Source organism: Vanellus vanellus, assembly GCF_965231255.1.
Source record: "Vanellus vanellus genome assembly, chromosome: 3".
Classification (NCBI taxonomy): domain Eukaryota; kingdom Metazoa; phylum Chordata; class Aves; order Charadriiformes; family Charadriidae; genus Vanellus; species Vanellus vanellus.
In genome coordinates, this window is record NC_138907.1 from 95938647 (window position 1) to 95951167 (window position 12521).

General features: G+C 36.0%; 1 protein-coding gene across 3 annotated transcripts in view; it reads right to left on the minus strand.

Annotated features, from left to right (window-relative positions):
• SMAP1 (small ArfGAP 1) overlaps window positions 1–12521 on the minus strand; it is a 103288-nt gene that overhangs the window by 22101 nt on the left and 68666 nt on the right. For all 3 annotated transcript variants that reach the window (XM_082481888.1, XM_082481887.1, XM_082481886.1), the window contains one exon: window positions 1146–1230. In XM_082481888.1, the coding sequence (XP_082338014.1) occupies window positions 1146–1230 (85 nt within the window). The remainder of the gene's footprint in view (window positions 1–1145; window positions 1231–12521) is intronic.

Consider the following 12521-nt stretch of genomic DNA (forward strand, 5'->3'; position numbering starts at 1 on the left):
AGGTTCATTCTACATCCATAATTTAACTTCTACTGTGTTAATTAAGATTTGCTTGCCTATGGTAGCAGATTACTTGGAACGAGATACAGACCACAACACATACATAATGGGCACAAAAATAGTATTTTAAAGCTATTCTACATTCAGAGGGAAAACAACATGTATTTTGAATGATATTATGAATTCTAAGTAAGGGAAGACCTTTATTGCTTTGCTGCAACATTATTCATAACTTAAAACCAAAAATTAAAAAACAACAAAACATTTTTCTAGAAATTCAAGATTTTAGAATAATTACATCTAAAAGACTTATTTGGGTTCCTCCAATATCCTGTAAAAACTACACAGAAATTTAAGAATAATCATTACATTGATATAAATTGAATATTCCAATATCCACTCACAACTCTCTGAAAATTTTCCTAACAGTGATCAATACAAAGGGATTAAAAATACTTATTGTAATATTTCATTCTTCCAGTTCCGTTTTAAGATTCTATCCAATAGAAAAACACAGTAACACTAGATAAATGAAAGACAGATTTCATGAATATGGCCTTCAACAAGCAGAGAAAAAGCATAAAACCACAATAGTATAGCCAGACAGTGCAAATTATCAGACAAATACACAGTTACCTGCCAGTCAGAAAGCAAAAGGTATATTAGATAAAAACGAATGATGGTCACAGTGAGCACACAACACTGAAACGCCCAGTGTATAAAGTTTTACAAGATGCTAGTCAGCTGCAGCCAGACAATTTACTGTTCTTTTAACTAATATAGGAATTTTATGATATAAGTTATTTTACAGATATACAATTCAGATGACCTCAGCATTTTCATTAAAAAGTACACTTGTACCATAAACGCTGAAATACCACAATCCACAAGCCCTTTGAAGATCACTTTGATAACTTCCCCTTCCCACAGGAGCTCATTACTCTCCTTGGCAAAACACAAGTATTGACATACCCAGATCCCTATGGCATTTTCCTTTATAGTTTCAAATTCATAGACTGAATCTTACGGTTTTCGAATTCATCTATCTATCAGGAAGCACAGAGAAAATAAAAGTATATCTATTAAAATATAAAATGCCATATCTCTGTTTCAAACTGAAAAACAGGTAATTATGTATTGCTTACCAAGTCCTAAAAGGTCAATAGTGGGTTCTGATGACTTTTTTGGACTCACTTTAGCTTCTGATTGCTGATCCTCTTTCTTCTGCGGCTTTAAAGGAAAAAAAACAAATACAAGTAACCTTTCTGAAAAAGACATAGTGCTTAAAAAAAAATCTGATTAAAGATGCTGCTTCAGTGCCAGAAGTACAAGACCTTTTCTATATTTGTTTATCATAATGAATTTGATTTGTAATGAAATAAGTTGCAGTTATGGTCATAAAGGACACGGCACATGGTTGTAAAAAATTATCCTTATACCTTCACTGGTATGTAATCAATTTTTAAATAAATCTAACTTCCAGGTAAGTTAAAAATAAGCTGAAATCTTAAACTGAACCACTGCGTATCACGCACAAGTCAAAAAGCTGTCTATAATTTGACTTATCAACTAATTTCAGTATTTAAACCATACAGTTCTGCAGCATTAAAAAGAAAAAAGTTTAAAAGCTTGTATTTAAAAATTACAAGCAGACTAATGACATTATTTAGACTCCCTGAAAAGAGCACCTGAAGAACATGCAGACTTTATAGATGGTAAGCACCAACGGACATAATCTGTATTCATGGTCTTTTCCTTTGTAAACCTGAAAGCAAATAACAGCGTTCTTCTCCTTTGGAAAGGGAACTCCTAATCTTTTCTTGCCTAGAGACTTCAAAATGTAAGATGGTATTGACATTAAATTTGATGATGAAAATTACTTCATAAATCTGTTTACAGTTCTTATCATACCAATATCAGGCAGATAATCCACTAAACCATCAATTTTAAAAATTAATACAAATTGGTTTAGAGTAGTGACATGACAAACGCATTCTCTTGCATGCATTTAGTATGCATTTACTCTGTATGTATCACAAAAACATGAAGTCGATCAATGAGTACAGCTTTTGACTAAAGCAGATTACTAAATAACGGCAGTAGAGCACTGTCAGGCTGGGCACTGGGCTGACACCAACAGAACGTGCTTCACTCCACCTTTATCACCTCCATAATGTGGCTTTGACAGAGTCGCTGAGGCTCCTGAGGTTGCTGAAGTCATTAAATCTTAGTATTTAGTATAAGGAGAACTTCAGAATTCAACACATGAATACAAAGTTCTCTTTATTTAGATAATCCTTTACTTTACGTCTCTGCAAGCTGGGGATAAAGAGTAACGAGCTTGGTGTTTGTCAAGAGCAGAGAGGAAAATTAAAGAGTATTCGAAGATGGCCCAAGCGAGGAGAAGCCTATGATACTACTGACACTCCTCTAGGGTGAGCAAGCCCCTGTTGAAAACCTTCAGGGAAGAGTTGCAATGAACTGAACTTCATTTCTGCCGCTACAGAGAACAAGTATCTTCACACTCAAACTGATCCTTGCTAATCTCTCAGAGAAATACTTGCTTCCTCTCACCAAAAATCCTTACGTTGACTTTACATACCTTGTTCAAGATCAAAATTGTTTGGAGAACCACCTGCTGGAAAAATATTCTATGGATTCCCTGATTCTATATTGTATTACAACTTTCCTATTTGAGTATGTGATCTGAAGAATAGCATGCTGATTTCAAATGCTACTCAATATTGCAGAGAAAAAAACCTTCTATTTGGTATAAGAAAAAAGTATGGTTTTTGAAAATAAATTTTTGCACATCAAGAATTTAAGTGGCCATTCAAAATAAAGTTTTCTACAACTGACCATACCTCAGTAAATATGCCATAAAACTTAATTATTATTACAAACATCAATCAGAATTAACAGCGAGTATTTCAGAACAGAATTTATCATAAAAATTTGCACATTTGGTTCTTCTCCAACTCTGTAAGGAACACCATAGGTCATGTTTCTGACATGTTGCTTGATTTCACAAAACTGATTTTTATTTTGCTTAAACAGCTTAACAATTCTGAATATAGAACAACTTCTTTAAACTGAAAAGCAAAACTGTTAGAACTATATTAAATGTGCAAATTTTCATTACTCCAGATTAGATGTATGATAACTACCTAAAAGCACAAGTTCAAAATAAATTAACGCTTGACAGGGTTGGTTTAGTATGCAAACTTGTCACAGAAACCAAAACACTTCTGCATACATTAGTAAGAACTAAACAGTTCAAATAACACTCTCTCTTATTTAGTATGTATTACTACTGCAGCAAATTAATCTCACCACCTAGACTAAAAATTTAAAAATACAACAAGAATAATCTATTTACGTTTTCAGCTTTGTCAAATGAACATTTTCAATAATTATTAAATGCATATTTCTGTTTCTCCACTCTCTGAATAAGAAAGGCAATGAAGATAAAATGTATAAAAATATGAATTTCTATAAAAATAAGATCTTTTAAACATACCCTCTTCCAACATCATTACTATACTTCTTGATCAGCAGTTTCTTTCCCATTTTGCTTCCTTGTGAGTACGTGAACTAATAGGCTTTAAGGTTACTACATACTTTGTTACTTTAAGAAAGACTGCAAAATTATTTTCAAGCTTGTTAGTACAGGAAATATTTCTAGACATTAATACTGTATTTGTTTCCTTGATGGAGATTTTCTCCTTAAAGCACTATTCAGCTCCTTTATAGCTACACAGTTTTCACCAACTCACTAACCTTCAGCCTGAAAAATGAACAAAAGCTATTAGCCACCTAACAATTCACCAACACTTCTGCACAATCGTGGTCACACAAAGCAATATTCAGCAGCTATCTGGAACAAAAAAACCCTTCCTCTTACCCTTAATTTTACCTGCAATGCTACGTTGTCCCCCCCATTCTCTCACCATAATAAACACCAGTTGCTGGAATACCGTATCCCCCTGTCTGAGATTTAAAACAATTTCAAACAATTGTTTCACACAATTGAAACAATTTCAGAATTTGGTATGCCTTCATTTCTGGTTAAGATATTGCATGCCACATATGAGGACTTTTGTGCAAATTCAGAAGATGCTTGTTTGGTGCTTAAGGTCTGTATTGATTCAGAGAGAGACAGGGACTCCTCTAAAGTCACCTACACTTAGGCATAAGTTAAGTAAGGTTGGCACTAGTGAGATGAGTTACAACAAGAAACTTGCATGTATGCAATTATTCTTAATTTAGAAACACCTAAATAAACCCCCCTTTACCATGCTGTTTCTTAAGACAGTCTTGTTCTCTCTGTGGCCCCATGGATCTTGGGCTACCTGACTGTACCGTGGTCCACGTGAAGAAAGTATAATGAAAAGCAATGTCTAACTGAAGCTTTCTGTAGTAGAGACCATGCCATATTTCTGGGTCTGGAGCAGAGGATCTCCAGAGGTCCCTTCTAGCCTATACAATTCTGGCATAAAAAAGGTGTTGAAACTTTCAGAAAAGAACAAAAACAGAAGTCACACTAGAGCCACTTGAAAATTTTATTCCAAATGATAAAGAGAAATGTGATGTTTACTATTTTTTAGTAGTTTTGCTCCAACAGGACTCATATACGACTAAGCTTTATGTAGAGAGTGGTCTTTTGAGATGTTAGAGCTAAATATTGCGCACAGCAGTGTGCAACATGCAAAAAGCTGCATAACAACCCAGTGACATTTCTTAAACATAATGTTTAATTTAGTGTTTTGCTTTATCTAAAAATTACCGCATTTTGTAGCAGTGCAATAGAGCATGACAAATGCTTGGGGATCCTGCTGCACTGAGATTCATCTCGGTTTCTATTACTAGTCTGCTTGATTCCCACTGCAATTATTTTTAAGTATTGACACCAGTACTAGATAAACTATTCTTTGTTGAGTCCTTTGGAAAAAGGCTGCATGAAAATAGGATACTAAGCAGCATTAAATAAACCAAAAATAGCATTAAAAATCTGCTATTAAAAAGCCAAGTAGAAGGGAACAGGTACATAATTTTGTGCATTTATTTTCAAGCAGAGCCTTCAAGGTTACTGGGGCTACTATTTTTTTACAACATTCAAAATTGGCTTAGCAAAATACTTGGTTTTATTAAGTGAAGTACGTGATTATAGCAATTCCTAGATAAATTTACTTCGGGTCATACATTAGCAGCTTCTCATTCAAAATCATCTTTATGGTACCAGTACATTCTTCTGAAACACTGTCCTTGCAAACAGCAGAGCATCAAAACATCTTTGATGTATAGACCTTACATTTCCATTTTTCACGGTCCTCACCAATGGCCACTGCACTGTACTTTAAGGTTATTCTCACTTTGGAGTATCTATTGAAACTAAGCAACGTCCTTTGCTTTAAATTATTCTGAGATTATTGAAAATAGTTTATTTGCAAATATCAGTGAATTAAACTGAGGCCAGAGCAAGCTTCAGGTTGAGAGAGGTGATCCTTCCCCTCTACTCAGCACTGGTGAGGCCACACCTGGAATGCTGTGACCAAGTTCTGGGTCCCCCAGTAGGAGAGACACATGGACATACTGGAGCAAGAGCAGTGACAAGCCACAGATATGATCAAGGGACTGGAGCACCTCTCATACAGGCTGAGAGATCTGGTACTGTTCAGCCTAGAGAAATGAAGGCTCAGTGGGGTCACATCCATGTATACAGATACACGAAGGGAGGGTGTGCAGAAGCTGGAGCCAGGCTCTTTCCAGTGGTGCCCAGTAACCGGACTAGAGGCAGTGCGCACAAACTGAAACACAGGAGGCTCCACCCACACATCAGGAAACACTTTTTCACTGTGAGGGCGACTGGGCACTGGCACAGGTTGCCCAGAGATATTCAAAAGCTGTCTGGATATGGACCTGGGCAATCTGTGCTAAGTGACATCTGCTTAAGCAGGGAGTTGGACACGATGACCTGCAGAATTCCCTTCCAACCTCAACCATTCTGCGATTCTGTGATTCTCGTGACAGAGCATGAAGGAATTGTCAGCTATTTTATTAACTCTTGGCAGATGGTTTTGCCAAGGCTGAAGGCCTTTTCATGCTTTCAGGTACCCTAATTAATAATCTCTTAATTTTCCCAGTGGAAGAGGCTAAACTCTGGACTACTGTGATTTCTCAGGGGCTCATCCATCTTTGCTGGTGTGATGCCTAAGGCATAGAAACACTGTTTCAGGATTGGTTTTGTACCAACAAACCCGTTCCTCTACGAGTAATCATTGCTTCTTACTGGATTTTGTCTCATCTGTACCTACCATAGCCTCTTCCTGAAGCTCTCTCTGAGAGATCTTTTCCTAAGCAGCTCTTCAGATTGCTTCAGTAATTAAGTGCAAGTATCTTCTGCAGGAGTATGCAATATTCATACTCCACACTTAATAAAAGCAATTGGGGGGGGGCAACTTCCCATTACTTTACATCTAACCAAATGAACAGTTGAGAAATTATGTCTACAGAAAGAAGAATCATCTCTTTCCTATTTAAACAATTAAACTATTCCTGGTAATACAGAAATGAATATTTGGATCTTCACTTAATTTCCACAAACATTCACTAGAAGTCAGTTGGTTTGAAATCTGTGGATACAACTATATGTGCTGGTCATCCGCATATATCTCCACACTGCAACTTGGATAACGTTAACGTTTTGTACTAAAAAAACATCACAAACAAAATTTGAAAGCAGACAACTGTGGAGAAGACCAGGCCATATGTAATTTATTACAATTTTAAAGCAAGCAAGTGCATCAGCCTGCTTTAATAATTTTATGTGATGTAATTTTCTTAGATTCACACTGAGCTGATGCCGTCATCAGTGGAAGCTGCACCAGCCAGTCTGCTTGTAATTCATAGAGATACTAGCTATGATTTAATAAATCTTGTTCATTTTCCTATCATCAGGAAATGGTAGGATTAATCACTTATCAAGCTTGTTCATTTTCCCTCCATTTCATCTCTACAGTTTTGAAGTATTTTCCAGTTCATAAGGTTTTGGTGGAATATTTTTTCCAAAAATTTGTACCAAAGTTTTGAGTTTTATTTTGCTCAAATCCTTCACTACATCCTTGCAAGATCAAAAGAACATAAGTGTTGAAAACTTCTCAATTTACCTAATGTTTTCTATTCCATCATGAAAGAGTAACTTGTAATGCAACATTCTACATTTAATGTTACATTGCTGTTTCTCCCCTGTTATTCCTTCTTTACTCATTTTGTGCAACAATAAAAGCTATTTGAGGTTTAATTTGAAAAATAAGGTAAGGACGCTAGTTTAGGCCAGAAAAAAAAAATGTCCCTACTAGTTCTCAATTTAAAAAACAAAGCTCAGTTTTATACAAACCAATATTACCTTTTACTGAACTCTCATAATGCATGCGAACAACACCATGCTAGTTCAATCTAATTTATGTGAAACACTTTTCTTGAGTTAGTTGAAAACAAATAAATCAGCTACTCTATTCACACATCAAGTTCTAGGGTTGATTTTACAGCTTTGTGTCTCTCTCTTATATGTTACCCTAAACCAAACTTTCCAGTAAATAAGGACATTTCCTTGACAAGGACAAGAGAACTGAAATCTACTTTATACCATATAGTTTGCAAACTAATTGCCTGTATGGGTCTGGCTGGGATGGAGTCAACTTTCTTCATAGCAGCCAGTATGGTGCTATGGTTTTGATTTGTGGCTAAACCAGTGTTGATGAAACACCAGTGTTTTGGTTATCACTGAGCAGTGCTTGCACAGTATCACGGCTTTTTCTTTTTTCGCCACTCTGCCCCCACAGTGAGTAGGCTGGCGCTGAGTAAGAAGTTGGGACGGGACATAGCCAGGACAGCTGACCTGAATTGACTGACGAGATATTCCATATCATATGAGATTGTGCCTTCTGAACTCAGCCCATGAACACATGCGATACTGACATAATAACAACCCCATCATCTTAGTTTTGCTAGTTTTATGCAATCAGATTTCTATCCGCCTTTGTTTTGCTAGTTAAAACAACCTCTAAGTCCCTCTTGTTTAATAAATTCAAGGACTATACACATGCACACTCACTTTTATATATACACACACACATACAGTCAGCAATACTTCACCATTGTTGGGCTGTTTTCTTCACAACCACCTTCTCTTCCCTTTCTCTAGCATTCTACAGACTTCGCCAAGCAAATACAAGGAGCACATTAGTCAAGTGAATCAACCTTTTTACAGAACTTACCCTACAAATCATAACAATTCACAAGTTCTGCTTTCTCATTGAAGCTTAGCGTACACAAGTCTCAATACCCTGAATTTTTTGCAGTAGACTCATCCAAAGGTGAACTCCCACCCCCTGGAACAGGCAGCTATATTTTCTCCCAGAGACTTAGGCAGTGAGTCTGCAGGAGGTGGGACTGTGAAGAACATTAAGGAACACCTCAAGCATATGTCGCATACTGTAGGAAGTCCAGTGTCTCAGTCAGGCATTTCATCAGATTGTGTTCAGTCAGTTATTTTTGGAAATAACCATTACATGAGTAATTCATTCTGCTTCAGAGAAAAGAAAAATAATGAAAGCATTGCCAAGTCAATCCTCCTCCTTCCTCTGTATAAAGATTACAGTACAGCACATATGATGTTGCCTACAATGGGTATGGTTATCTCTTGGGCAAGACAAAAAGGAGGGTCAGTACCACCATGACTGACAGCCACACATCTATTAAATTCACATATGTAACAGGATGCTATGAGGTCTATCGCTGGTGTTACCCACACTCCTTTCCTGTGAAACAACAGCTTGTCCTTTCCTGACTCTCAGCACTGTGCCCATACGCGTGTTTGGCTACTAAGTGTAGAAGAAGATGGGTAGAAGACAAGAGGGAAGTGGAAAGCTTTATGCCAGCCTGCGTGGTTGACAGGACAGGCAACATAGGTGATGGTCTTCTGATATGTGTTAGACTTTGAAGGAGAAAAAAACCAAGAATATTCAGATCTATCAGCAACTACCTTGCTCTTCAGTCATCCGCGTTCTCCTTTTTAAATTATTACTGTAACAAAATAAGAAATCAATCCAAGTTTGTGAAACGATTAAGGATGCTGCAATCCTTTCAGAACATTTTTTAATATGACCATAGACTCCAGAGCCTATGGTCAGTCTGAACTCTGTTTTTGGGCTACTCTTCTGCACACCCCTGTTCACCAGATTACTCTCCTCTGACAGAGGCAGTTGAGGATATTTTGCACTAGAATTGACAACAGTGAAACAGGCTTCTTCAGCAACACCTGGTTCAAAAGTGCTAGCATGCAGTGAAAATGCTGTGGTTATTTTTGATTGTAAATGAGTGAGTTTGGGGGGAAAAAAAGAATAATGTTAGGTAATTCAACTTTCCATTTTCTGCTTCCTTATACCAATTACTTTCATATGTACAAACTTTAAGAGTATACAGTTCTAAAAGACATATGACACCTAATAGAAATGTTTTTAAAGTATTTTGGGATTTACAAGTGGAACTGTTGCTGAATTCACTGCTACAAGATATTAATGTAAATAATTCAGCAGGTTTCAACACCAGCATTTAGGATTAACATTAACCTTACTCTCACTTACATTCCCTGCGAGCATCAGAAGGCGTAGCATACATGGCGCAAGATGTAAGCCACATGACTAATAGCTCTGAAGTAGAAAAACTCTCCAGTCAGAGCAGTCATAAGTTACTACTGTAAATATCACTCCAACTCAGAAACAAGGTATCAGTCACTGTCAAAAATCTGATCCATCAGCTGTCCAGTCCAGTTATCTGCTCCTATTTTCGTACTTTAATATTACACAAAAAAATACTTCTCTGTACATTTTCCTCAATTTTCTACTCCAATGAAAAATTCATATGACTCTAGAATTCAGTCTGTTTCATATACATCTCGCTACCCAGGCAACCTTATTTCTATACCCTATCTTAACTACAAGAAGCTTTATGAAAGCTGGAGATCCATCATATAATTTAGTGAAAAGTACCTCTAAGTTACTTAAAAACAACTTGCAGTTTACTCACTAGAGCTCATAGACGCTTCTATGGTTACTGAACAAAAGTCTTCCTTTGCTCTTATTAGGTAGGAATTGTATGCCTTGTGCATAAAGTAATTGGATTCCTTCCCTCTTCATTACCCGCTTGCAATAAAACTTGCAAGACAGCATAAACATTGGAGAATTGCCGTATGAGAAAATAATGTTACTAATTTACTATAAGCTTGCAATAGGTTTGTAGATATGATTTTTCCTGACAGCTCATATACTTCTACTGTATGAGTTAGTTTAGTTCTTATCTATTTAAAGGATACTTACCTAGGTATCTTAGAATTTTTAAAAAACATTTTTACAACTTTTGTATCTGACATGTAAATAAGTAAAAACCCAATCCTTTCATAATATTTAATTTAAATCACATTAAAGGTGAAACGTATTGTTCTGTTTACCCTCCTATAAGATACTAGCGGGTTTTTTTCAGACTTGTAACTAAATATGAAGAAATCTAGAAATCAGACTAACTCTTCCCAACTTAGGATACTTCTGGCAAGTGATGAACTTCTATTTGGCACAACTAACAAAAAAGCCAGAAAACAAGTATACTATATTGAATCACAAGATATACTACTATCATTATGACGTTGTACAGACTACAGCAACTTTGCAAGCAAACTGATGCATTTCTAATCAAGAGAAAAAAAACCTGAATGTCAACCAAAAAAAGCTGGCACTCCTATTTATAAAACTAGAATTACCTCAAATAAACAGCTAACCCAAGGGGGAAATGTAAGTTTGTTATTTAAGAGTCTATTGCGATTATTCCAATGAATCACTCTCAGCCACTGAACTACTCACACTGATGTAGGTAAGCTAATTTAAGGCATTTACCAAGCTACCAAGCAAACCATCAAAACTGAATTGCCTTTTTTTTTTTTTTTTCTCTAAAATAGCATTCTGTACACATGAAGGTCATTCAGTTGAAACATACTCCTGAAGGAAAACATTTTTAAGTTGTCCTTGATCTACATCTCCACTTTAAAAACCTGGGTATATGGTTTTCATTAGATTTTCACAGTTAGGCCAAGGTACTTGTACAAGATTATGTAAAATGTGTTATATCTTTAGTCATTTGAATTAAAATCTTCATGGCAGAACTAACAGACAGCTGTACCATAATCTTTTTCCATTAATATGATTTTATTTGGGTCTAGGCTAATATGTTAATAATATCTATGGAAAGTGGATTAAGACTATTCCTTTGTTATTACCTATTGATCACCTGGTACTACCACTTTATTTTAACTGAATTTAAAATGTTAGCTCAGATCTCATTTACTTTAGTCAACGTATTCCGAGAAGGCTTAAAAATTTTCATGTCTCATACTTGGCAGAATCAGTTTAGCTCCTTTTCTAATTCATCACACATTCTCAGAGGCCCTTTTGCCTTGCTCAAAACAAGGTATGCAACTGTAGAAACATAATTTCCTAAAATTATGTTGTCTTTCTTTTTATACTTACTGCTGAGACTATGGCAGAAAATCAAAGATTAAATGTTTCTTTTAAAATTATTGTATTCATGTATTAAATCTATATAATAACAATCATATTTGAGATACTAGTTGTATGCATTCATCGTCAAACATATTATGTTCCTAAAGCTGAGACGTTCCGAATAGGGTCTGAAAAAAGAGGGCAAGCTCTTTCACCTAAGTTTGGCACTTGAAGAAAAGTGTTAAAAGATTGCAGGATGATTGCTAGGTAACAGTCACAACAAGTAGGAACCTAAAGCCAAGCTGGAAATGGCAAGAATGCAGACAAGAACAGTCACATAGTCTGAGTCCAGAGGTATCAGTTTTCTAGGGATGCTGGGGGCAAAGATTTGAGCAGAGTTTGCTGCAGCTCTAGATCTTTAAAATGATTGCATTTGAGCCCAGAAGCAAGGACCTGTTTACAAGGACACAAAAGGCTGAGGGAATGGCTGTTTATCAACGCTTTTCCTATTTTGTATTATCTTGTCATGGAACTTGATTTAGATAAAACCCAAGCATCCTACTTTTAATCCAATAAGACCAATTTTTAAAATCTTTTAGAAGAAACCATTATGAAGTAGAAAATGTAGGCAGATCTTAAAGCTGTAGCTGATCCAGTGTCTCATTACGACATCTATAAATCTGATCAGGATTGAAGCGTTCCAATGCACCTCAGTTTGCAAGCTGTGAAATGCAATAAACACACTTTGTATTTTTATAAGCTGTTTTAAAAACACCTTTAGTTTTAGAACCACATATTATGGTTATATGAATTCGGCTTACATATTTCTACTCCATTTCTATTGAGCTAATTAGCCTGGGCAAGACTACAATAATGCAGCTATATTAGTTACAATTCCTCATTAAACTATTTTCTTTTGTACCTTTTCTTCTAAAAGCCTTTCGAGTCATATGTAATATAACATCAGCGTAC